Source organism: Ornithorhynchus anatinus, chromosome 3, assembly GCF_004115215.2.
Source record: "Ornithorhynchus anatinus isolate Pmale09 chromosome 3, mOrnAna1.pri.v4, whole genome shotgun sequence".
Taxonomy (NCBI): Eukaryota; Metazoa; Chordata; class Mammalia; order Monotremata; family Ornithorhynchidae; genus Ornithorhynchus; species Ornithorhynchus anatinus.
Window position 1 is genome coordinate 121,939,378 of NC_041730.1, and position 24,774 is coordinate 121,964,151.

Genomic DNA, 24,774 nt, shown 5'->3' on the forward strand with positions numbered 1-24,774 from the left:
AGAGATCTCCTCGTGGGAATCCTCGCGGCTCTTCCGCATTCTCCCATCCCCGACATCGCTCCTGGGGTCACGAGGTGTTAAGCGCGACAAGCTGCCCGGCCGGTATTAGTGCCTCCGACAGACTCCACCCACAGGAATACTTTACCCACATTTACCCCCTGCAGGTCACTGTTGGGCTCCGCCGGGGGCACGACGGCATCGTTCGTGTTAATAATCGGGACGATGTTCATCCGCAACAGCTCATGCAATGTCCCGTTGAGGTTCCGGCGCTTCTGCTCATCGTGGAAGTCCAGATTGGTTACCAAGATCTAAAAGCAAGGAGTCAAAGAAATTACAGGATGAGAGCCATGAAACCTCACACGGGCCAGGCGTCTGACGTAGATCCAGACAAACAGAAGAGCCGTGCCACGCTGTACTCTCCCAGGCGCTTAGTGTAGCGCTCTGCACACAGTAAGTGTGCAATACATACGATCGACTGACCGACACTGGGACCGACGTGGGGCAATTCCTCAGAGTGGAATCACCGCCTGACCCAGCCAGTATGTCCGATGCACACTAACACCCCCTGGGTTTGGTTGGGACTCTCAATTTCCCCCGACTAGGCCTGAACTCCTCAGGGGACCCGGAACTGACCCGACTCCACCGGCCAAGACGGCAACGGCTGCCCGAGGACCAACCTGGGCTGAGCCAGATTGGCCTCAGCCCAGGTGCCAGGCACTGCCTTTCTGACCCAACGACGGTCACTCCAACCTTGCCAGAATGGCCTTGCTCAGGTTACTGTGTTGCATGGTTCCATATGGCAGCCCGTCCCGGTTTTCTCTCCATCAGAGAAAGTGCAAAGCGAGGTGAGGTAGGAGGGGACAAGGCGATTAAGTGCTTTAAAGCTGATGGTGAGGAGTTTCTGTTTGATATGGAAGTGGACGGGCAACCACTGGAGGTTCTTGAGGTGTGGGAAAACATGGACTGGATGATTTTCAGCAGAATGAAATATGGGCTGGAATGGGGAGGAACAGGAGGCAGGGAGGTCAGGAAGGAGGCTGATGCCGGGAATCAAGGCACATGGGACTGGAATAACGTGGTAGGTTGGATGGAAGAAATGGTGGATTTTAGCAATGTTGTGACGGATGAACCGACAGGACCTAGAGACAGACTGAATATGTGGCTTGAAAGAGATAAGTCACGGATAACGCCAAAGTTATGGGCTTGTGAGAAGGAAGGATGGTGGTGCTGTCTACAGTGGCAAGAAAGTCAAGGGGAGGGCGGGGTTTGGGTGGGGAGAGAGGAGTTCTACCTTGGACATGTTAAATTGGAGGTGTCAGCAGGACATCCAAGTAGGGATGTCCCGAAGGCAGGAGGAGATGTGAGACTGTGGAGAGAACAGGGCCGGAGATGTAGATTTGGGTATCATCCGCATAGAGGTGGTAGTCAAAGCCACGGGATCGATTGAGTTCTCCAAGGGAGTCGGTGTAGATGGAGAATAGAAGGGGACCCAGAACTGAACTCTGAGGGACTCCCAAAGTTGAAGGGTGGGAGGCAGAGGAGGAGCCCGTGAAAGAGACCGAGAACGAGTGGTCAGAAGGATAGGAGGAGAACCTGGAGAGGACAGGGTCGGTGAAGCCGAGGTTGGTTAATGTTTCCAGGAGAAGGGGATGGTTGACAATGTCGAAAGCAGCTGAGAGGTCGAGTAGGATTAGAACGGATTAGAGGCTGTTGGATTTAGCAAGATCATTGGTGACCTTTGAGAAGTTGGTTTCTGTGGAGTGAAGGGGGCAGAAGCCAGATTGGACAGGGGGTCAGAGAGAGAACTGGAGGGAGAAAAAGTGGAGATAGGTGTAGACAACTTGCTCAAGGAGTCTGGAGAGGAATGACTGACCGATTCTGAAGCTGCTTCAGAATTTGGTCCGCTTGAGGGTGGGATCAAAGTAGTCCCAGCAGTTCCCCAAACCCAGTTTCCAAAAATAGACTTCTCGGAGCAAGACACACTACAAACCTGCCTGCAAGGCTGAACAACCGTGGCTCACATAAATCCCGATTTAGCCGAATCAGAGCCCAGGTTTGCAAGAGACCAGAAATAGGCACACGCCTTTTCAAGTGGGGCGACGTGGCCTTTGCGAAAGGCTGCCCAAAAGATCACTTACTTAATCAATCAATGATATTTACTGAGCTCTCTACTAAGCACTTGGGAAAGTGCAAAATAAAAGAGTTGGTAGACATGATTCCTGCCCACAAGGAGCTTAGGGTCTACAGGGGGAGAGAGGGAATAAGAGAAACTACAGATAGGAGAAATAGTAGAGCATAAAGATATTTACATAAATGTTACAAGGCTGGGGTGAGTCACGCCACAGTCAGAGCCTCCGGTCTAGTCAAGAGGGGAAGAAAGGTCAGACTCAGGGTCAGACTGACTGACAGCAATGGCTTTCAGCTGTAGTTATCTCTACCTAGTAGAAGATGCCTGTGAGTCAGCAGAACACGGCCTTATTATTACCTCTTACTAACTCCAAGACTCCTTTTTTTTCCACCTGTGCCTTCAGGAACCTTGTAAAGGGAAGAGAATCTTGGCAAGTTTTAAGGTTGAATAAAATTAAACCAAGAAGATTTGGTGAAGTTACTTAATTTCTCTGGGCCTGTCACCTCATCGGTAAAATGGATATTAAGACTGTGGGTCCCATGTGGAACACGGACGGTGTCCAACCTGATTAGCTGGTATTCATTCATTCAACTGTATTTATTGAGAGCTCACCGTGTGCACAGCACATGTGAGAAGCAGCGTGGTGTAGTGGATAGAGCAGGGGTCTGGGAATCAGAGGTCATGGGCTCTAATCCGACTCGGCCACATGTCTGCTGTGTGACCTTGGGCAAGACACTTCACTTCTCTGTGCCTCAGTCACCTCATTTGTAAAATGGGGATTGAGACTGTGAGCCCCACGCGGGACAGGGATCGTGTCCAACCAAATTTGCTTGTATCCTCCTCAGGGTTTAGTACAGCGCTTATCAAAATAAGCTTGATTCATTCAAAACATTTTACTAGTATAAGTGCACAGGATAATACATATTAGAAAACTTTACTCTATAGAAAACCTCACCTGGTTCCATAAAGAACGATCTGAATTTTGAACCTGTTCGGCTCTTTGCCCTGGTGACACAACTTGCTCAAGATTTTCAAGAAGGTATTGACAAGGTATCCTGGTAAAAGATTAAGGAAATCAAGGAGCCTTGGGAAAAGGATAAAGTCCTTTTGTTGATAAAACCTTGGTAGTAAGCAGCAAGAAGTGGGGTGATAAGAGGTTGGGGGTAGGGGCAGGTGCTAGTACCCACTTGGCAGTGGGGTATCTGTCGAGCTACGCGAGTTGAACTATTAACTGAGGCCCAACTTGATGGTACAGACACAAGGGGACACTTGAACAATGGTAGATTTGGGAAAAGCAACTGTCATCTTCTACTTATTTTGAGGGTTTAAGCAGCTACGAATCTAAAGCAATTTCCTGTCTTTATATTACTATAATATTTGCTAAGCACAAACTATATGTCAAGCACTGATCTAAGTCTGGATAGACACCAAATAACCAGGAACACAGTTCTGGTCCCACATGAGGCTCCCGGCCTAAATTAGGTTTTATGTCATGGTTTTTCTTTTGTTTTTTTTAACAAGCAACTCGATAGCCAATCAGTTGAGAATGGACTAATGGACTTGGACCTGCACATCCTGAGTTTTTATTGAGTTTTAGAACTTAAGTACTTCAAGGACAGGGAGTTGTTTAACCTCCCCCCACCAAAAAAAAAAAAACCAAACTAGGACACCTGTTTTCCAAGGCTTTCAAATATTGTCTCATCTACCTACCTATGAGATGCAGGAAGATGAGGGAGAAGAGAGAGTGAAGGACTAAACTGACAGAAAAACCAAACCTAGACAGCATAAGTGACTCACCATGGGACAAAGCTAAGTGACAGAAAAACCAAACCTAGACAGCATAAGTGACTCGCCGTGTCATAAATTCCAAAGAGGGTCTATGGGTATGCCGGTTGCATGTGAGAGTGAATGCGGAAGGTGCCCGTGCTGTGGCTAAAAAGCAGCAGAAGACTCTGGAGAAGACTACAAAGATGCCCACTGATACAGCCCATCCCTACAGCTGTACTTGCTGATTGTGAACTGTTGATAATGGAATGCCCTCGGTAACACTCCCTGAGAGTTGGGTACATTCAGAGGAGTCAGCAATATCTGAAGACCAGCAGAGAACTGTACCAGCTCTGGAAGAAGGAAGGTTAAGAACGGCTAGGATGAATATTTGGTGCACAGACTCAAGACTATACATGGCACAGTGGAAAAAGCATGGGCCTGGGAGTCATAGGCCTTGGGCTCTAATTGCGGGTCTGCTGTGTGACCCTGGGCAAGTCACAACTTCTCTGTATCTCAGAATCCTCAACTGTAAAATAGGGATTAAAATACCTGTTCTCCCTCCCACTTAGACTGTGAGCCCCGAGGAGGACTTAACTAACCTGGACCTACTCCTTCCGCTTAGAACAGTGCTTAACCCACAGACAGCGCTTAATACCATAATATAGGACATTCGTAGATGAGAATGGTGTATATACAGAATGTATATAAACTGAAATCTTCAGAACCACTCCATTAATCAATCATATTTACTGAGCGCTTACTGTGTGCAGAGGACTGTACTGGCTGGAAGAGTACAATGTAACTGAATTGGTAGCCATGTTCCCTGCTCACAAAGAGCTTACAGTCTATAGGAGGAGACAGACATTAAAACAAATTATGGGTACGGACACCGGTGCTGTGGGGCTGAGGATGGGGTGAATAAAGAGTACAAAGCTAAGCGCGAGGGTGACGCGGAAAGGGGGATGAGGGCTTAGTCGGGTAAGGCCTCTTAGAGATGTGATTTTAAAAAGGCTTTGAAGGTGGGGACGGTGATGGTCTGTTGGATATGAAGAGGCAGGGAGTTCCAGGACAGAGGAAAGAGTGGGTGAGAAAGAAGACGTGGTAGAGGTATCAGTGGCAGGACAGAAGAGATCGAGATACAGCAAGTAGGTCGGCGTTAGTGGAGCGAAGTGAGCATGCTGGGTTATAGTGGGAAATCAGTGAGGCAAAATAGGAGGAGAAAAGGTGAATAGATACTTTAAAACCAACGGTAAGGACTTGCTTTTTGATGCAGAGGTGAGTGGGCAACTACTGGAGGTTCTTGAGGAGTGGGGAAACACAGACTGAATGACTTGAGAAAAGTGATCCAGGCAGCAGAGCGTAGTGTGACTGGTGTAAGGAGCAACATGGGGCAGAGAGGTCAGCAAGGAGGCTGATGCAGTAGGCACGGAGGGTCGGGATAAGTGCTTGGATCGGCGTAGCAGCCGTTTATATGGAGAGGAAAGGTGAATTTTACCCATGTTGTGTGACATCATCTGAAGTCCCGGGTGGCTTCCAAGGTTCAGATCAACACCTTGCCCTTAACCCGGTCAGTTAAGAGTGTGAAGAAGCCTGAATGTGTGTGACTGGGAGGCGACAATTTACATGGGTGATGAGGCGACGTGTATGGGGGTGGGGAGGGGTGAGTTTGGAGGCATAAATATGGGTATGAGTGTGTTAGGGAAGTATGATGGCATCTGTTAAACTCTTTCTATGTGTCAAGCGCTATTCTAAATGCTGGGGTAGACATAAGTTAATCAGTTTAGATAGAAGTATTGCCCTGTGAAAACAGGTAATCGAATCCCCATTTGCAGGTATGGAAACTGAGGCCCACAGAAGTTAAGTGACTTGCCAAAGTCACAGGCAAGTGGCAGAGCCGGGATTAGAACCCAAGTCCCCTGACTGCCAGGCCTGTGCTCTTTCTGCTAAGCGATGCTGCTTCCCTACACGATATCGAAAAACAACGAATCAATAAAATTGTGATGTGCATGTAGAAACGCCGGGGTGCTCCTTGACTTTATTAGGCTAGTAGAACTGACTCTGGGGAAATCTCTGAGTGCCAGGAGATCCAAATCCCGGGATTGGGAATCCATGACAGGCACTGCTCCCGAGCAAACCATTAGTAGGGCCAGGTGGGTCCAGGACTCCGGGAGAGCGGGAAATAGATCTTTAGTAAAGAAATCACCACAGTGTGAGTGGATGCTCAGTCGAGGAAATGCCATTTTCCTCTTCTTTATCATTTCCTTCTTAGAAACGACAAAAAAACCCAACCCACAAGAGTAGGACACTCTGCCTCAGAGACGCGGCTTCTCACCTGAGCAGCACAGATGCTGTACTGGGTAAACATGGCCTCGTACAGCGCCATCAGGCCACTCTGTCCGGCGGCTGCACAGGCTCTTGCCTCCAAGACTGGAATCGCCTGCAAAATAAAAATAATGATAACGGTGCTATTTGTAAAGCATTTACTACGTGCCAAGCACCATTCTAAGTTAATAACAGGGCCCAGGCGTCCCTCCGCCCAAAGGGAGAGCTGGCGGGGTGGCTCCGTCCCGGCGTTGGCGGCCCCCGGCCCTCACCATCTCCTTCAGCTGGTTCTTCTGGCCGGAGTGGAGAGCCTGCCTCACGCTCTGGGAAAGCAGGATTTCGTGGCGCAGTCGCTGCTTCCCGAAGGCCACGGCTCCGCTGGTCACAAGCATCATTTCTCGGCCCTGATTCTGCAGCACTGATACCTGTGAGCGGCGAAGAAAGAACCGTCACCCCCATGCGGTGTGGGGAATCGAGTCACTGGGCATTCTCTTTCCTCCTTCCTTGTCAACTGGATGAGTTGCCCTAAGGGATGGAAACCCAAATGACTGGAGGGTAAGGTTTCCCCCACAACTTGTCCACATTCTTCAGTCCTGACCCAGGGGGAGTAACTGTTTTGTGGAGAAGGCCAGGGTAAGGAAAAAAAAAAATCTCATCACCAATTTTAAAGTTTTTCCCCTGAAAGCCTTCGCGAAACGGAATCCCCGCCCCCCCAAATCAGCATCCGTTGGGCAAATAAAAGTATTTAAACGTTGGCTGGTATTTACACTCCTATTAGCAAACAGAACTGGATGACTATTTAGATTATTTGCACACTATCTATGAGCTGTGAAATTTTCTTGAGCTACCCAAGTTTCCCACACTCATCTTCTTCATGTGTCTCCATTTCTTCTGTCCATTTGAGACATTCTAAAGTTTCCCATTGTTCTCCCCTTTCCACCTCTTGGGTCTCCAACACTCACCTTGTTGGTCACCATTCCCATTTGCCACCGTCTCTCCTGTCCCTCTCTGCCACCCCTCGCCTACCCTCTGCGATTGTGATGGGAGTCCAAGAGGCAGAGGCAAGCTTTCTTCACCTGCTCAGGTTTGTGGCCGGGTTTCGAATTGGGAGACAGGTCTGGGGAATTCGGCAAGGGTGTCTCCCAGCTGAGCTCATCAGCGGGCAGGATTAAGGGGCAGAGGAAGTTTTAACAATCTGACCTCCTCCCTAAATACAAAGTAGGCAGGGGAAGCCAAATTAACTGTGAATACAATGGGCAATGGGCAACATGACTTCGACTATTGTAACAGAAGGGTGTGAAGAGAAATGCAGCAGCAGAAATACAGATGAACAGCCAGCAGCACCTCGATCCCCTGCCTAGATTCTTGGGTTAATCCAGGGACTAACTACTATCTTTTATTTACATAGGTACCACTTTTCCACAACCCTTGTAAAACGATTTGGAAGGCTGAAAGAAGCCAAAAAGAGATGGAAATCTTTGTTTTTGGGATATGGAAAAGGTAGACAGAGGAATCAGTAACTTCGGTGTAGTGCTTAAAGATCGGCAGGGCAAATACCTGTTCAACAATGGAGGCCAATCTTCCCAGGGCCAGTCCACACTCGTCCCCTCGAGTCACCACGGCACTCCCCAGCTTCACTACAATCCTCTTAGCGTGCTTTAATTCACTGCGGTGGGAGAAAGACTTGCCGTGTGTTCGACTGAGGGGCAGAGTGATGAAGGGGATGTTGCTCCAGGAACGAGAAGATTCATGCTGGAAGGCCAGAGGTCGGATAAGAACGCCTGGAGCCCGGGAAAAAGGTTGGGAGAGAGTAACACCACTGCCATCACCCAAAGAGAGAGTGCGCAAGGACAGCGAAAACAGAAATGCATGCCTTCCCCGACTTTGTCCCCCAGTACGGATCTGCTTTCACTCCTGCTAAATATTTTGTTTCCTTGAAACTCCTACTTGCTTCCAATTTTGCTCTGCAGCAGAGGGTGTTCAAATCTCCTGCCCAACTCTCCTTATCCTACTGTTCCCTCCCTTTCGTCAAGCAAACCTACTCTTAACCTCTTTGTCCTCTTCTCCCACATACCCCTAACTAGCCTGATAGTTCTCTCATCATTCCCAACCTTTCTTGATTTTCACCTCCTGCAGGAAGGTTGCCTAGAACCTTCTCCTGCTAGTTGGGATGGTAGGAAAATGCTCACCTCTCTCAAAGGTTTGTCTGATGTCTTTCACTTTGATGGTCACACAAATACATAAATTAAAAAATTAGAAGCTGATTACTGAAAGTGACCTATACATGTGCTCAGGATAAACCCAGCTCTCCTATATGTTTTGCGTTCTCATAAAACAAGGCATCCTATGCTTCTTCCTGGAAATAGGCTATTTTCATCAGCAATGTACCCTAATACCTATATAACACTTTCGGCGAAGAGGGACCTGAGTTCATCCTTGAAGTCGAGACTAGAAAGCTCCAGTCTCCTTTAGAATTTCTGGAACTACCGCACAAAATTAAAACCTCTTAAGCTCCAAACGCAAGACGCCTTCTTAAAAGTGAAGTTGATGACATGAGAAGCTCCTTAGAGCACAAAGTTATCCCTGGAAATGTTGCCCTCACACACGTTCCTCTCGTGTCTTCCTCTCCTACCCATTTCTTAACTCAGAAAGCGCTCATTGAACGTCATTGATTCAATTAACTGATGGAACCTCGGGGACCCAGTTACTCTCCTATTAACTTGAATCTACACCAATTACTCCAAGAATTGTCCTGGCCTAATAATAATGAATAATTGTAGTAGTTCTTAAGCACGTACTATGTGCCAAGCACTGTTCTAAGCACTGAGAATGATACAAGTTCATCGGGCTGGACACAGTCCCTGTCCCATATGGGGCTCAGCGGCTTAGTCGCCTTTTTTATAGACGAGGTAACTGAGGCACAGATAAGTTAAGTGATTTGCCCAAGGTCACAGAGCAGACATGTGGCAGAGCTGGGATTAGAACTTCTGACTCTCAGGCCCATGCTCCATCCACTGAGCCAAACTGCTTGCTCTAATGAGCTACTACTCCCTAGATCTCCCCGGGCCCCGGCCCCGCGGCGTCCCGCCTCGGCCGGCGCCTAGCAGCTGACTTAGAACTGGTGCGGACCAGGGGAATCCGACTGTTTAATTAAAACAAAGCATCGCGAAGGCCCGCGGCCGGGGGGCTGCTCCTTTTCAGAACGATTTTCCCCACTGGTTCTCCCCAGAGAGAAAACGAAGAAATGGTTCAGTGAATAGGCCTGTGGATCTGTCGACCACCCTCTCCCCTGCCCAGAGTTTCTCCAAGATACGTACGAGTTCGGGAGCCAGCTGTGGGCCGCACCCAGGGAAGGAGGTGGTGACTGGAAGGCTGGAAGCCGGGACAGTGAACAGCTCGGCACAACATGCTGAATGGCCTAGAACGATCAAAGTTACCTGAAGGTTATATTTAAAAAACAAGACCAAAAAAATCAAGAAAGGCACCATCAAAGTCCCCTACAGGTTACGAGAGAGGTCCCTACTTCCTGTTCATCCTCTGAAAGTCTTTTAAGGGATAAAATTTCATCCTGCAGTTTCCATTCCCTGGGATCAAAATTCAGGGTCGGACTGGGAGGTTGAGGGACCCTCAGAACAACACAAGGAGCACTGGAAATATAAAAAATCTTAACCTATCCCCAAAGGAAGGTGAGAAGAAATACTGGAAGATATCCACAGCAACCCTCTAATTTCAAAATTAATCGGACAAATTCTGATTCCTACTCATTGTGTACAACTTTCCCTCCCATCTTCAGCAAACCAAAGTGCAGGCTTTACTTCCTTAAAGAAGGGATCATAAAGTGACTGACCATGTGGAAGAATTTCTAGGGTCTCTCTCATTTTTACTTCCCTGTCAACAACAATCACAGTGCAGTCAAACTAGAACTCGGGCCTTGTATTCCTGTTCTTTTTGGTCTAAGGGTATCATATGAACCGTAGGATCCGCATATAAAATTGGAGAAGGGCAGGGACCCCAAGGCAGAGAAGACTTGCATGATAGGCTGCCTGGAGGGGCAGGAGATGTGAAGGCTTCTTGAAGTTTAAGTAAAAATGTGAAAGCTTTTTAAGTTTAAATGGAATGAGGCTTGAGCAAGGATAGGCAGGTGGTCACGCTTTCAATCGTATTTACTGAGCGCTTACTGTTCGCAGAGCACTGTCCTAGGCGCTTGGAAAGCACAATTCGGCAACAGATAGAGACAATCCCTACACCACGGCTGGCTCACACTCTATTCCATACGGGAATAGAAGGGAGACAGACAACAAAATAAAACAAAGGAAATGGACGGGCATCAATAGCATCAATGTAAATAAACAGAATTATAGCTATAGACACATCATTAATAAAATAGATAGAATAATATGTTCATATATACACACACGTGCTGTGGGGTGGGGGTGAGGGGGTAGAGCAGAGGGAGTCGGGGCAATGGAGGGTGGGGAGGAGAAGCAGAGGAAAAGGGGGGCTCAGTCGGGGAAGTGACCTTTCATTAGGGTTTTGAAGGGGGGAAATGTGCTTGTTTGGCGGATGTGAGAAGGGAGGGCTTTCCAAGTTAGCGGTAGGACGTGGGCCAGGGGTCGGGTGGGACAGGTGAGAACGAGGCCTCGTGAGGAGGTTAGCGGCGGCAGAGGAGCGGAGTGTGAGGGCTGGGCTGCAGAAGGAGAGAAGGGAGGGGAGGTAGGAGGGGGCAAGGGGATGGAGAGCTTTGAAGCCAACAGTGAGGAGTTTTTGCTTGGTTTGAAGGTTGATAGGCAAGCACTGGAGATTTTTGAGGAGGGTGACATGCCCAGAGCGTTTCTGCGGGTGGTCCTCCCACCCACTTTCCTCCCCTTCCTCCCCCATCATTAATGACATTCAATAACAAAAATAATGATGGCATTTGTTAAGCACTTACTATGTGCCAGGCACTGTACTAAGCGCTGGGGTGGATACAAGCAAATCGAGTTGGACACAGTCCCTGTCCCATGTGGGGCTCACAGTCTCAATCCCCCTTTTACAGATGTGGTAATTGAGGCAGAGAAGTGAAATGACTTGCCCAAGATCACCCAGCAAACAAGTGGAGGAGCCGGGATTAGAACTTTCTGACTCCCGGGCCTGTTCTCTATCCACTACGCCATGTTGCTGTGGGTTTGATGGGACCTGAGGTAATACTCTGGTAACGAGGAGGAATGTGAACAAGCAGCGTGGCTCCGTGGAAAGAGCCTGGGCTTTGGAGTCAGAGGTCACGAGTTTGACTCCCGGCTCTGCCACTTGTCAGCTGTGTGACTGTGGGCAAGTCACTTCACTTCTCTGGGCCTCAGTTACCTCATCTGTAAAATGGGGATTAACTGTGAGCCTCACGTGGGATGACCTGATCCCCCTGGATCTCCCCCATTGCTTAGAACAGTGCTCTGCACATAGTAAGCGCTTAACAAATGCCAACATTATTATTATTACTATTATTATAGTCAGCAAGGGGTAAACGGTCCATCAGCTCTCACACCCTCACCCCGATACAAACACAAACACACACGGCTCATCAGCGGCATTTATGGAATGCTTATTCTGTGAAGAGCCCTGTACTGAGCACACGGGAGAGCACAATATAACAAAGTGGGGGGGCAGGGAACGTGTCAACCAAAGAGCTTACCTGGTAGATCAACTTGGAAGTGAAAACAGAATTAAACCACAAATTAAAGCATGTTTGTTCACGTTCCTCTCAGTGTCAAACTTTTTCAAATTGGTGACTCAGCAGGTCAGCACTGGATGTGCATTTGTTTCGGTAATAATAATGGTGGTATTTGTTAAGCGCTTACTATGTGCAGAGCACTTTTCTAAGCGCTGGGGGAGATACAGGGTCATCAGGCTGTCCCACGTGGGGCTCACAGTCTTAATCCCCATTTTCCGGATGAGGTCACTGAGGCACAGAGAAGTTAAGTGACCTGCCCAAAGTCACACAGCTGGCAAGCGGCGGAACCGGGATTCGAAGCCATGACCTCTGACTCCCAAGCCCGGGCTCTTTCCACTGAGTCACTCTGAGCCACGTTTTAATGCCCTCAGACTCAGTGAAAAGTTTTCATTAGTGTTTTATTTAGATGGCTTGGTGCCCAAGGAGAAAACAAAATATCTCCAACACAACAGAGTTCACGGCACTGTACCTCATTTCACTGTGCAGCACAAAATGGACAGGCCTTAGGTTATATTAGCAACAAATTTCCCTCAAAGTGAAGCCGACGCCACGTGAGGTTTCTCGGGGAGCAAAGTTATTCCTGGAAATCTGGCCCTCACGTCTCCCTGGCCAACCCATTTCTTGACTCGGGATTTCTCTGCCTGCAACTTTTTCCTCTTCTCCATTTCTCCTAGGGAAGACTAAGTAAACTGTTTCACATGTTGGCTCTCGGCTCCCTTCTTTGCCAGTTATGAACTTGGAAATGGTTAAGTTTGCCCTTCCCTTTCAAAGCTTGCTAGTCATAAAGGTTGCCTCATAAGGAAGCAGAGCTTCTTACTGTGTGGTTTTATTAGTGCTCTGAGCTGAGAGTTACTTGCTTTTCATAAAGGAACCTCGTGTGGGACAGAGACTGTACTGTACCTATTTATTTTGAGTAAGCCCTTAAATACCAGTTATTATAAGGGAAGATGATGCTATGACGGGGAAGCCTATTCATCTGTGGGTCTAGTTTTTAAAATCTATGTGTCACTAACACTGCGCTCCGCACCACAAACATATAAATGTTGTCCTTTACTGACCTGATGGGCTTAAGGCTTGCAGTCTCTACAAGTCACCGCTTTAACATTTAGCATTTGGTTTCCCTTCCTTCCCAAGTCCCATTTTGTAGGACCGGATAATGAATCAATCAATGGTACTTAGTGAGTGCTTACTGTGTGCAAACCACTTTACCAGTGCTTGGCAAAGTACAGTTCGAAAGAGTCGGCAGACGAGATCCCCGTCCGCAGGAGCTTGCAGTCCTCAGTGGTCGTCAAACATCAAAATAGATTACGGACAGGCCTGAGAAGTGTCCACATTACTGCTCTCATTTTTCAAATGTGAAGACTTGAGCAGAACGAGAAAGAAGCATATAGTTACCTTTTTTTATTTATTTTTTTGGCCAGTGTGAGGTGGAGACAGTGGAAGCCACATTATTCCTGCTGCGATTCGATCTGGCACCAAAAGGCAAGATCCAGTAGTTTGTCAGATTCATCAGAGGAGTCCTGGAAAATGGCTTGGTGGGGCAAGTATGCCCAGGAGGGCTATGTTCTGCCCACCTCTGCCCAGACCATCCCTTGGAGGCCCAGACCAGTGGTCTCCTCTAGGACTTTCCCTTGGCCACCAAATGGTCTACACTTTGCCCGTGCCTTGTCCTCTATACAGTCCATTAGGCAATTTCCAAATTAAAATACCGAACCCCTGTAGTCAAAGGAGCATGGCCTTCGGTTTAGTGCAAAGAGCTGGAAGTCAGAAGACCTGGATTCTAACTCCAGCCCCGTGACTTGCCTTCCGTGTGATCTTAGGCAAGTTACTTAACTTCTCAATGTTTCAGTTTTCTCATCTGTGATTCTTTTCCCCCCAAATGTGAATTTTCCAGATTCAACACACACGTGCACACACGGCCTGGACATCCTGCAAAGCTCACACCCAAATGCAAGCATGTGCAAACCCTGCTGAACGGGCTACAAAACACCCACGAACCCCTGGCAGTCTCCAAAACACACACCCCCGGATGGCCAACAACACACAGAGGCATGCACCCCTACGTGGATGGCCTAACACTCACACACAAACACATACACGCTAGATGGCCTACAAACCAAATAGACACCCCTGGTCAGCCTTCGAACCACGTGCGCACCCACCCACACACCTAATGACCTCCAAAACAAACACACCTGGATGGCCTTCCAAACACACACACCCACACATCTGGTGGGCCTACCAAACACACATCTGGAAAATCTAGAAAACACACACATCTAGACTGCCTACCAAACACACGTACACTTGAACGGCTTACAAAACATACACGAACAACAAAACGTACACCAACACATCCTTCGCCTGGATGCCATTCAACAGCCAGACACAGACGCACAAACACATCCTCTGCCCGGACAGCCTAAAAAACTCAGACATAAACACACGTAAACCCATCCTCTGACGGGATGGCCTACAAAGCCCAGATTCATTCTCTCTCTCACCCTCTCTCTCCCCCATCCCCCATTCCACCCCCCACCACCAATTCCAACTGCCTGGACGTTACAGAAATTAGGGACCCATGTGGGTTTGTTCCAGAGACGCAAACTGCCCCCTGTAAAATAGCGGGACGGGGGAATAGTCTAGAGAATTTGGTAAGCTGACATTTTTTGCTCTGCTAGCTTTGCATTTTGAGCACGGGTGGAAATGACTGGCAGAATTTTAGGGGATGTGACTTCAAGGTGCTGTGGTATCCACAGCGCACAACTTGGAATAGAAGTCCTGACTCCCCTTCCAGGAGGGCCTCCAGTGAGACACCAACACCCTCCCCCTACTGCTCCTGCAAAAAAGCAAACAAAAACAAACCTTAATAACCACAAACGGGTCAGAAGGATAAAAAGGATATCCAACCCCTCAAAGGCAGCATTGGGCCGTACTGTCCTTCCTTAAGCACACTGCGGATAGCTCTCAATCAGTCCCCCCCAGTCATCTAGATTCACATCTGGTTCTTCTCACATACAATCCCCCTTTAGCTTGTGGCCCTTCCTACTCAGCTGGATGTGGTCCTTAGGAAATCCTAGTGGAGACTAGGGGGATTCTGAAAGCAGGTTTCTGTACCACGTCCGAAAAGCCAGATCTTTTCTCTCGGTTCATTTCATTCATTCAATAGTATTTATTGAGCGCTTACTATGTGCAGAGCACTGTACTGAGCACGTGAAATGTACAATTTGGCTACAGAGACAATCCCTGCCCAACAGTGGGCTCACAGTCTAAATAAGACCAGCACATTTGAGGGTCTGCAGAGACAAAGTAATGCTCGGGGAAAGGAAAGTACAGTATTTTACATGTGAAGAGTCCCAAAAGAACAGCCAAGTTTATACTCTCACAGCGTCCACACAATCCAGTCCTTCTATATAAAGTTGTTAAGTTCTTTCCTGGGTCGGTGAACTCGGGACCAAAATAAATAAAGGCTGCTCCCCTCACCCCCTCACCTCACCCCAACAGTGATTTCAAGCCCCATACAGATTTTTATCATCCCTTTACTAAAGCAGACAGCTAAAGTACCTGTACACTTATTGTTCTCCAGATAAAGGCTTCTCTATTTTGACCAAAGAACATCTCCAGGGCAGACATCTCTCTTCGAAAACAGAAAATCTTATCTCGCTCTTTTGGTGGAGGACTGAACTTCAATCCCCAACCTTCGCCCCAAAACATATGCTCGGTTTATCCCTCGGGCCATTCCAGACATAAAAGCAAAGTCGATCAGAAACGCGGCTTCCTCCGGGAGAAAGAGAGAGGGAAGCTATGAGCCACAGAATTTTTACGGCCAGTGCTGCAAGAGACAGCGAGAGACCCTGTCTCGGCTACAGATAGATTCGCGGCCCGCCCAGCCGCACGACATTATCAATCCAGGGTATCTACTGAGCACCCACCGTGTGCAAAGCACCAGACTAAGCACATGGGAAAGTACAATACGGAGGATGGACACGATCCCTGCCCGCCACCTTACAATCTGGTGGGGGAGACGAACGTTAAAATAAATTACAAGTCCGGGAAACGACCGTATCGTTATAAATCCACTGAAAGGGGGAACTACCCTATGTGATGCAGCCTGTGGAATCTCTTAAGGATAACGCCGAGGCAGCTCCCTCAACTTCAGCAGTTGTCCACGTCGGCAAAGTGCAGTTCTCTGCACACTTCGAGCGTTCAAAAAAAATTACCAGCGTTTGAGCCGCCAAACAACAACTGCAAAGACAAAGCTATTCTTGAATGCAGTGGACAAGGCCAAACCTTCCCGAGGTCAACTGGAAAGCGTGGCCTGGTGGAAAGAGCACGGGCCTGGAAGTCAGAGGACCCGGGCTCTAATCCGGTTCAGCCAATTGCCGCTGTGTGGCCTCGGGCAGGTCACTTCACTGGGCCTCAGTTTCCTCAACGGTAAAAATTCTCCCTCACACTTAGATCGTGAGCTCCGTGTGGGACAGAGACTTCTTTTAATGGTATTTGTTAAACACTTACCACGTGTCAGGCGCTGTACTCAGCACGGGGGTAGATACAACATAGATGGGCTCACCATTTTAATGAATCCCCATTTTACGGATGAGGTAACTGAGGCACAGAAGTGAAGTGACCTGCACAAGGACACAGAGCAGACAAGCGGTGGAGCTGGGATTAGAACCCAGATCCTTTGTGCTCTATCCAGTCAGAGGGTCATATTTTAGAGCCTTTCCTGGGTGCAGAACACTGTACTAAGCGCTTGGGAGGCTACAACAATAAACGCACACATTCCCTGCCCACAACGAGCTGACAGTCTAGGCGGCAAGGGTAACTACAGCGATCTCATCCACTAAGGCCGGCTGCTTCTCTAAGACTGTATCTCACCTGGTAATAAGAATTAAAATAATAATGATGGTATTTGTTAAGCTCTTACAACGTGCCAAGCACTGCATTGAGGATTCCAGAAATGACACCAGAAGGGCTCCCAGGACTGGATTAGACTAGTCTAGACTGGAAGCTCTCTCTGGACTGGAAACACGTCTACCAACTCTGGTATATTGTACTCTCCCAAGTGCTTAGTACAATGCTCTGCACACAGTAATTCATTCAACTGTATCTATTAAGCGCTTACTGTGTGCACAGCACTGTACTAAGCGCTTGGGAAAGTACAATACAGCAATAAAGAGTGACAATCCCTGACCTGAGTGAGCTCGGGGCTCGCGGGGGGCAGGGGGCGGGATGGTCATCAGTACAAATAAACAGACATCAAGATAAATAAATAAAATTCTCTGTGCCTCAGTTACCTCATCTGTAAAATGGGGATTAATTGTGAGCCTCAAGTGGGACAAGCTGTATCTACCTCAGCGCTTAGAACAGTGCACATAGTAAGCGCTAAACAAATACCAGCATTATCATTAAATGACAGATAAAAAGCCACGTGCTGTGGAGCGGGGAGAGAGTAAAGGGGGCCAGTCGGGGCGACTCAGAAGGGGGTGAGAGATGAGGAAAAGTGAATGAATGAAGGAAAAGTGGGGCTCATTTGGGGAAGGCCTCATTCATTCAACTCATTCGATCGTATTTATTGAGCACCCACTGTGTGCCGAGCACTGTACTAAGTAATTGGAATGGACAGTTCGGCAACAGATAGAGACAATCCCTGCCCAATAACGGGCTCACAATCTAAAAAGGGGGAGACGGACAACGAAACAAAACCAATGGTCTGGCATCGGTGCCATCAAAATAGATGAATAGAATCACAGATTTTACACACATCATTAATAAAATAGAGTAATAAATACGTACAAATCTACACAAGTGTTGTGGGGAGGGGAAGGGGGTAGAGCAGACGGAGGGAGCAGGGGCGGTGGGGAGGAAAGAAGGGGCAGAGAGAAAGGGAGGGCTCAGTCTGGAAAGGCCTCTTGGAGGAGGTGAGCTCTCAGTAGGGCTCTGAAGAGAGAGTTAGTTTGGCGGAGGTGAGGAGGGAGGGCGTCCCGGGACGCTGGGAAGACGTGGCCCGGGGGTCGACGGCGGGACGGGCGAGAACGGGAGCCGGCGAGGAGGTGGGCGGCGGAGGAGCGGAGCGTGCGGGGTGGGCGGTGGAAAGAGAGAAGGGAGGAGAGGTAGGAGGGGGCAAGGGGATGGACAGCCTCGAAGCCCAGAGTGAGAAGTTTCTGTTTGGTGCGGAGGTCGATAGGCAACCCCTGGAGGTTTTTAAGAAGGGGAGCGACAGGCCCAGAGCATTTCTGCGGGAAGATGAGCCGGGCGGCGGAATGAAGAACAGACTGGAGTGGGGAGAGACGGGAGGGAGGGAGATCCGAGGAGGCTGATGCAATAATCCAATCCGTATTTATTGAGCGCTTACTGGGCGCAGAGCACTGTAGCGAGCACTTGGAAAATACAATACACCAATAAAGAGAGAGGCAATCTTCAGCGAGGCTCGGTGGGGAGAAAGACTAACTGTCTGAAGGATGTGAGGCTAACATATCTGCCTCAACAGTGCTTGGTATCTGTTGCCGAACTGTACTTTCCAAGTGCTTAGTCCAGTGCTCTGCACATAGTCAGCGCTCAATAAGTACGATTCAATGAATAGTTCATGCTCACAGACAGAATAATAACAATAATAATAATAATAATGGGAGGGGCAACGATTAGAGGAATGGCCCTGAGGCCCAGGGTTGGGGGGGCGGCCTGCGGGAGATGAGTGGTCCACGGTGGGGGGGGGGGTGTCTCCCCTGCTCCTCCTCACCAACACCGCTTTTATTAATAATAATAATAATAATAATAATAATCAGCGATTTCTTAAGCCCTTACTATCTGCCAAGCACTGTTCTAAGTACTGGGGGAGATACAAAGCCATCAGGTTGCCCCACGTGGGCTCACCGTCTTCATCCCCATTTTGCAGATGAGGGAACTGAGGCCCCGAGAAGTGAAGCGACTTGCCCAAAGTTAGGCAGCTGACAAGCGGCGGAGGCGGAATTCGTACCCACGACCTCTGACCCCCGAGCCCGGGCTCTTGCCACTGAGCCACCAATTTTCTTCTCTGTCCTCCAAGAGGTGGCCACACTGAACCCCGACTCCACTCTGTTATGAGGGGGGAAAGGCCCTCAGGGGGAAATAATAATAATAATAATGATAAAGATGGCATTTCTTAAGTGCTTAACGATGTGCCGGGCACTGTCCTAAGCGCTGGGGTGGCTCAGTTGAAAGGGCCTGGGCTTGGGAGTCAGAGATCACGGGTTCTAATCCCAGCTCCGCCACTTATCGGCCGTGTGACTTTGGGCAAATCACTTCACTTCTCTGTGCCTCGGTTCCCTCATCTGTAAAATGGGGATGAAGACTGGGAGCCCCACGTGGGACAACCTCATCACCCTGTATCTCACCCAGTGCTTAGAACAATGCTTGGCACAAAGCAAGTGCTTAACAAATACCAACATTATTATTATCATCGTGGCTCAGCGGAAAGACCAAGGGCTTGGGAGTCAGAGGTCGTGGGTCCAAAACCCGGTTCGGCCGCTTGCCAGCTGCGTGACTTTGGGCAAGTCACTTCACTTCTCTGGGCCTCTGTGACCTCATCTGTCAAATGGGGATGAGGACCGGGAGCCCCACGTGGGACAGCCTGATGACCTTGGATCTCCCCCAGCGCTCAGAACAGTGCTTGGCACCTAGTAAGCGCTTAACAAACGCCATAATTATTATTATTATTAGCAAAGCAGAACAGAAGAACCCGACAACATTATAAAGATAAATAGAATCGAGGGGACGCCCACCTCATTCAGATAATAAACGGGGTGATAAATAATATATAGAAATGAGCACAGCGCTGAGGGGAGGAGCGGAGGGAAGGGGGGGGGGGCTCGGTCTGGGAAGGCCTCCTGGAGGAGGTGCTGCCCAAAGTGGCCCGGCAGAGGAGGGATTAGTAGCATCCAGGTAATGATACTAATAATGTTGGCATTTGTTAAGCGCTTCCGATGTGCGGAGCACTGTTCTAAGCGCTGGGGGGATTCCAGGCGATCAGGTCGTCCCACGTCTTCATCCCCATTTTCCAGAGGAGGTCGGTGAGGCCCCGAGAAGCGACTGGGCCAGAGTCACCCAGCTGCCAAGGGGCAGAGCCGGGGTTGTTGTTTTTGCCCTTCTGTCTCCCCCTTTTAGACTGCGGGCCTGTCGTGGGGCAGGGACGGTCTGTCTCTGTGGCCGAACTGTCCGTCCCGAGCGCTTAGTCCAGCGCTCTGCACATCGTGGCGCAGTGGAAAGAGGACGGGCTTGGGAGTCAGGGCTCATGAGTTCGAATCCCAGCTCTGCCACTTGTCGGCTGTGGGACTGTGGGCGAGTCACTTCATTTCTCTGTGCCTCGGTTCCCTCATCTGTAAAATGGGGATGAAGACGGGGAGCCCCACGTGGGACAACCCGATTCCCCTGTGCTTACCCCAGCGCTTAGAACAGTGCTCCGCAAAAACAAATACCAACATTATTATTATTATTATTATTATTATTAAATACCACCGAATGAATGAACGAGCTCCGGCTCCCCAGCCCGGGCTCTGCCTGCGGGCCAAGTCACTTCCCTTCTCTGGGCCTCAGTCTCCTCCTCTGGAGAATGGGGAGGCTGGCGTGGGCCGGCCCGATGACCCCGGGGGTGTCTCCCCTCCCCACCCCCCGGGCGCTCAGTACAGTGCCGGGCCCGTAGTGAGCGCTTAACCGGTACGAACACGAGGCCCGTTCCGCGTCCCGACTCTCTTTATTGCCCGTTTTCTCGTCTGACCCCCCCCTCCCCCCCCCCCGCTTAGAGCGTGAGCCCGTCAGAGGGCGGGGAGCGTCTCGGTTACCCCATCTGTCCACTCCGAGCGCTCAGTCCGGTGCTCGGCACCGAGGAGGCGCTCAGTAGATAGTAGTGAATGAATAAATACTACGGATCGAATGAGTCCCCGCGGGCGGGAGCGCTCAGCTAGGCCTAGATGGTGGCGGCGTTGGCTCGGCCGGTCCCGCCCCGCCCCTACCTGCTCCGGGAGCCGACTGTGCGCGACCCGTTGGGCGGTCCGGGGGGGTCCGGGGGGGTCCGGGGGGTCCGGGGGGTCCGGGGGGTCCGGGGGGTCCGGGGGGTGAGGGCCCGGGGGCCGCCCCGCTCCGAGCCAGCGCAGAGAGGCCGCCGCCGTTCGGGCCTAAGCGGCCGCCTTGAGCCGGCGCCGCGCTCCACGTGTCCGGACCCGCCTCCCGCCCCCTCCCCCCCCCCCCCCCCCCCGGGCCCGCCCCCCGAACCCGGCCCGCCCCCCGCCGCGCCCGCTTTCCCCGCTCTCTTTCTTGCCCTCGGGCGTGCATGCGTGCGTGCATTCATTCATCCGGCCGGCCAGCCATTTATTCATTCATTCACTCACCCACCCATTCACTCATCCTTCCTTCCTTCCATCCATCCATCCATCCATCCATCCATCCATCCATCCATCCATCCATCCATCCATCCATCCATCCATCCATTCATCCATTCACCCATCCATTCATTCACCCATCCATCCACCCACCCATCCGATCCATTCACCCACCCACCCATCCATCCATCCATTCATTCCCTCACCCCTCCATCCATTCCCTCACCCCTCCATCCATCCACCCACCCACCCATCCATTCATCCACCCACCCATCCAGCCACCCACGCATCCATCCATTCCCTCACCCCTCCATCCATCCACCCACCCACCCATCCATTCATCCACCCACCCATCCAGCCACCCACGCATCCATCCATTCACTCACCCCATCCATCCATCCATCCATCCATCCATCCATCCATCCATCCATCCATCCATCCATCCATCCATCCATTCATTCATTCATCCACCCATCCATTCATTTACCCATCCTTCCATTTATTCACCTATTAATTAATTCATTCACCCATCCATTCATTAATAATAATAATAATAATATAGCTATTTGCTAAGCACTCACTATAATAATAATGTTGGTATATGTTAAGCGCTTACTATGTGCAGAGCACTGTTCTGTGCGCTGGGGTAGATACAGGGTAATCAGGTTGTCCCACGTGAGGCTCACAGTTAATCCCCCATTTTACAGATGAGGTAACTGAGGGCCAGAGAAGTGAAGCGACTTGCCCACAGTCACCCAGCTGCCAAGTGGCAGAGCCGGGATTCGAACCCATGAACTCTGACTCCCAAGCCCGAGCTCTTTCCACTGAGCCGCGCTGCCTCTCGCTATGTCCAAGCACTGTTCTAAGCGCTGGGGTAGATCCGGGGTAATCAGATTGTCCCACGTGAGGCTCGCAGTCTTCACCCCCATTTTACAGATGAGGGAACCGAGGCCCTAGAAGTGAAAAGACTTGCCCAAAGTCACCCAGCTGACAGGTGGCAGAGCCGGGATTCGAACCCATGACCTCTGACTCCCAAACTCGGGCTCTTTCCACTGAGCCACGCTACTTCTCTGCAATTCGGCAACAGATAGAGACAATCCCTGCCCAGCAACGGGCTCACAGTCTAAATGGGGGAGACCGACAACAAAACGAAACAATAGTCTGGCATCAATACCATCAAAATAAATAGAATCATAGATAGATAGATAGATAGATAGATACATCATTAATAAAATAGAGTAATAAATAATATACATTCATTCATTCATTCAATAGTATTTATTGAGCGCTTACTATGTGCAGAGCACTGTACTAAGCGCTTGGGATGAACAAGTCGGCAACAGATAGAGACAGTCCCTGCCGTTTGACGGGCTTACAGTCTAATCGGGGGAGACGGACAGACAAGAACAATGGCACTAAACAGCGTCAAGGGGAAGAACATCTCGTAAAAACAATGGCAACTAAATAGAATCAAGGCGATGTACAATTCATTAACAAAATAAATAGGGTAACGAAAATATATACAGTTGAGCGGATGGGTACAGTGCTGTGGGGATGGGAAGGGAGAGGTGGAGGAGCAGAGGGAAAAGGGGAAAATGAGGCTTTAGCTGCGGAGAGGTGAAGGGGGGATGGCAGAGGGAGTAGAGGGGGAAGAGGAGCTCAGTCTGGGAAGGCCTCATGGAGGAGGTGATTTTTAAGTAAGGTTTTGAAGAGGGAAAGAGAATCAGTTTGGCGGAGGTGAGGAGGGAGGGCGTTCTAGGACCGCGGGAGGACGTGACCCGGGGGTCGACGGCGGAATAGGCGAGACCGAGGGACGGCGAGGAGGTGGGCGGCAGAGGAGCGGAGCGTGCGGGGTGGGCGGTAGAAAGAGAGAAGGGAGGAGAGGTAGGAAGGGGCAAGGTGATGGAGAGCCTTGAAGCCTAGAGTGAGGAGTTTTTGTTTGGAGCGGAGGTCGATAGGCAACCACTGGAGTTGTTTAAGAAGGGGAGTGACATGCCCAGATCGTTTCTGCGGGAAGATGAGCCGGGCAGCGGAGTGAAGAATAGACCGGAGCGGGGCGAGAGAGGAGGAAGGGAGGTCAGAGAGAAGGCTGACACAGTAGTCTAGCCGGGATATAACGAGAGCCCGTAATAGTAAGGTAGCCGTTTGGGTGGAGAGGAAAGGGCGGATCTTGGCGATATCGTAGAGGTGAAACCGGCAGGTCTTGGTAATGGATAGGATGTGTGGGGTGAACGAGAGGGACGAGTCAAGGATGACACCGAGATTGCGGGCCTGCGGGACGGGAAGGATGGTCGTGCCATCCACGGTGATGGAGAAGTCTGGGAGCGGACCGGGCTTGGGAGGGAAGATGAGGAGCTCAGTCTTGCTCATGTTGAGTTTTAGGTGGCGGGCAGACATCCAGGTGGAGACGTCCCGGAGGCGGGAGGAGATGCGAGCCTGAAGGGAGGGGGAGAGGACAGGGGCGGAGAGGTAGATCTGCGTGTCATCTGCGTAGAGATGGTAGTCAAAGCCGTGAGAGCGAATGAGTTCACCGAGGGAGTGAGTGTAAATGGAGAACAGAAGAGGGCCAAGGACTGACCCTTGAGGAACTCCAACAGTTAAAGGATGGGAGGGGGAGGAGGCTCCAGCGTAGGAGACCGAGAATGATCGGCCAGAGAGGTAAGAGGAGAACCAGGAGAGGACAGAGTCCGTGAAGCCAAGGTGAGATAAGGTATGGAGGAGGAGGGGATGGTCGACGGTGTCAAAGGCAGCAGAGAGGTCAAGGAGGATCAGAATGGAGTAGGAGCCATTGGATTTGGCAAGAAGGAGGTCATGGGTGACCTTAGAGAGAGCAGTCTCGGTAGAGTGGAGGGGACGGAAGCCAGATTGGAGGGGGTCTAGGAGAGAATGGGAGTTAAGGAATTCTAGGCATCGATTGTAGACGACTCGTTCTAAGATTTTGGAAAGGAAGGGTAGTAGGGAGATAGGACGATAACTGGAGGGGGAAGTGGGGTCAAGAGCGGGTTTTTTTAGGATGGGGGAGACGTGGGCGTGTTTGAAGGCAGAGGGGAAGGAGCCCTTGGAGATTGAGTGGTTAAAAATAGAAGTTAAGGAAGGGAGGAGGGCAGGGGCGATGGTTTTAAGAAGGTGAGAGGGAATGGGGTCCGAGGCGCAGGTGGAGGGGGTGGCACTCGCGAGGAGGGAGGAGATCTCCTCTGAGGATACTGCAGGGAAGGATGGGAAAGTAGGGGAGGGGGTTGTTGGGGGGGAGGGGAGAGGCGGAGGGGTGACTTTGGGGAGCTCAGACCTGATCGTGTTGATTTTCGTGAGGAAATAGGTGGCCAGATCATTAGGGGTGAGAGATGGGGGAGGGGGAGGAACAGGGGGCCTAAGGAGAGAGTTAAAGGTCCGGAACAATCGGCGGGGGTGACGGGCATGGGTGTCGATGAGGGAGGAGAAGAAGCTTTGCCTGGCGGAGGAGAGGGCAGAGTTAAGGCAGGAAAGGATAAATTTGAAGTGTG

General features: G+C 50.2%; 1 protein-coding gene across 2 annotated transcripts in view; it reads right to left on the bottom strand.

Annotated features, from left to right (window-relative positions):
* Positions 1-20,983, bottom strand: part of ALDH18A1 (aldehyde dehydrogenase 18 family member A1) — a 37,923-nt gene extending 16,940 nt beyond the window's left edge. Inside the window, exons 1-6 of one of the 2 annotated variants that reach the window (XM_029060880.1) lie at positions 20,909-20,983; positions 9,535-9,635; positions 7,775-7,998; positions 6,490-6,642; positions 6,228-6,332; positions 156-308 (exon numbers count right to left, since the gene is read on the bottom strand). In XM_029060880.1, coding sequence (XP_028916713.1) covers positions 156-308; positions 6,228-6,332; positions 6,490-6,642; positions 7,775-7,998; positions 9,535-9,625 — 726 coding nt within the window. In that variant the 5' untranslated portion in view covers positions 9,626-9,635; positions 20,909-20,983. Of the gene's footprint in view, positions 1-149; positions 309-6,227; positions 6,333-6,489; positions 6,643-7,774; positions 7,999-9,534; positions 9,636-20,908 lie in introns of both variants that reach the window. The other variant, XM_029060879.1, reaches the window with a different exon arrangement.
* Between the last annotated feature and the right edge of the window lie 3,791 nt (positions 20,984-24,774).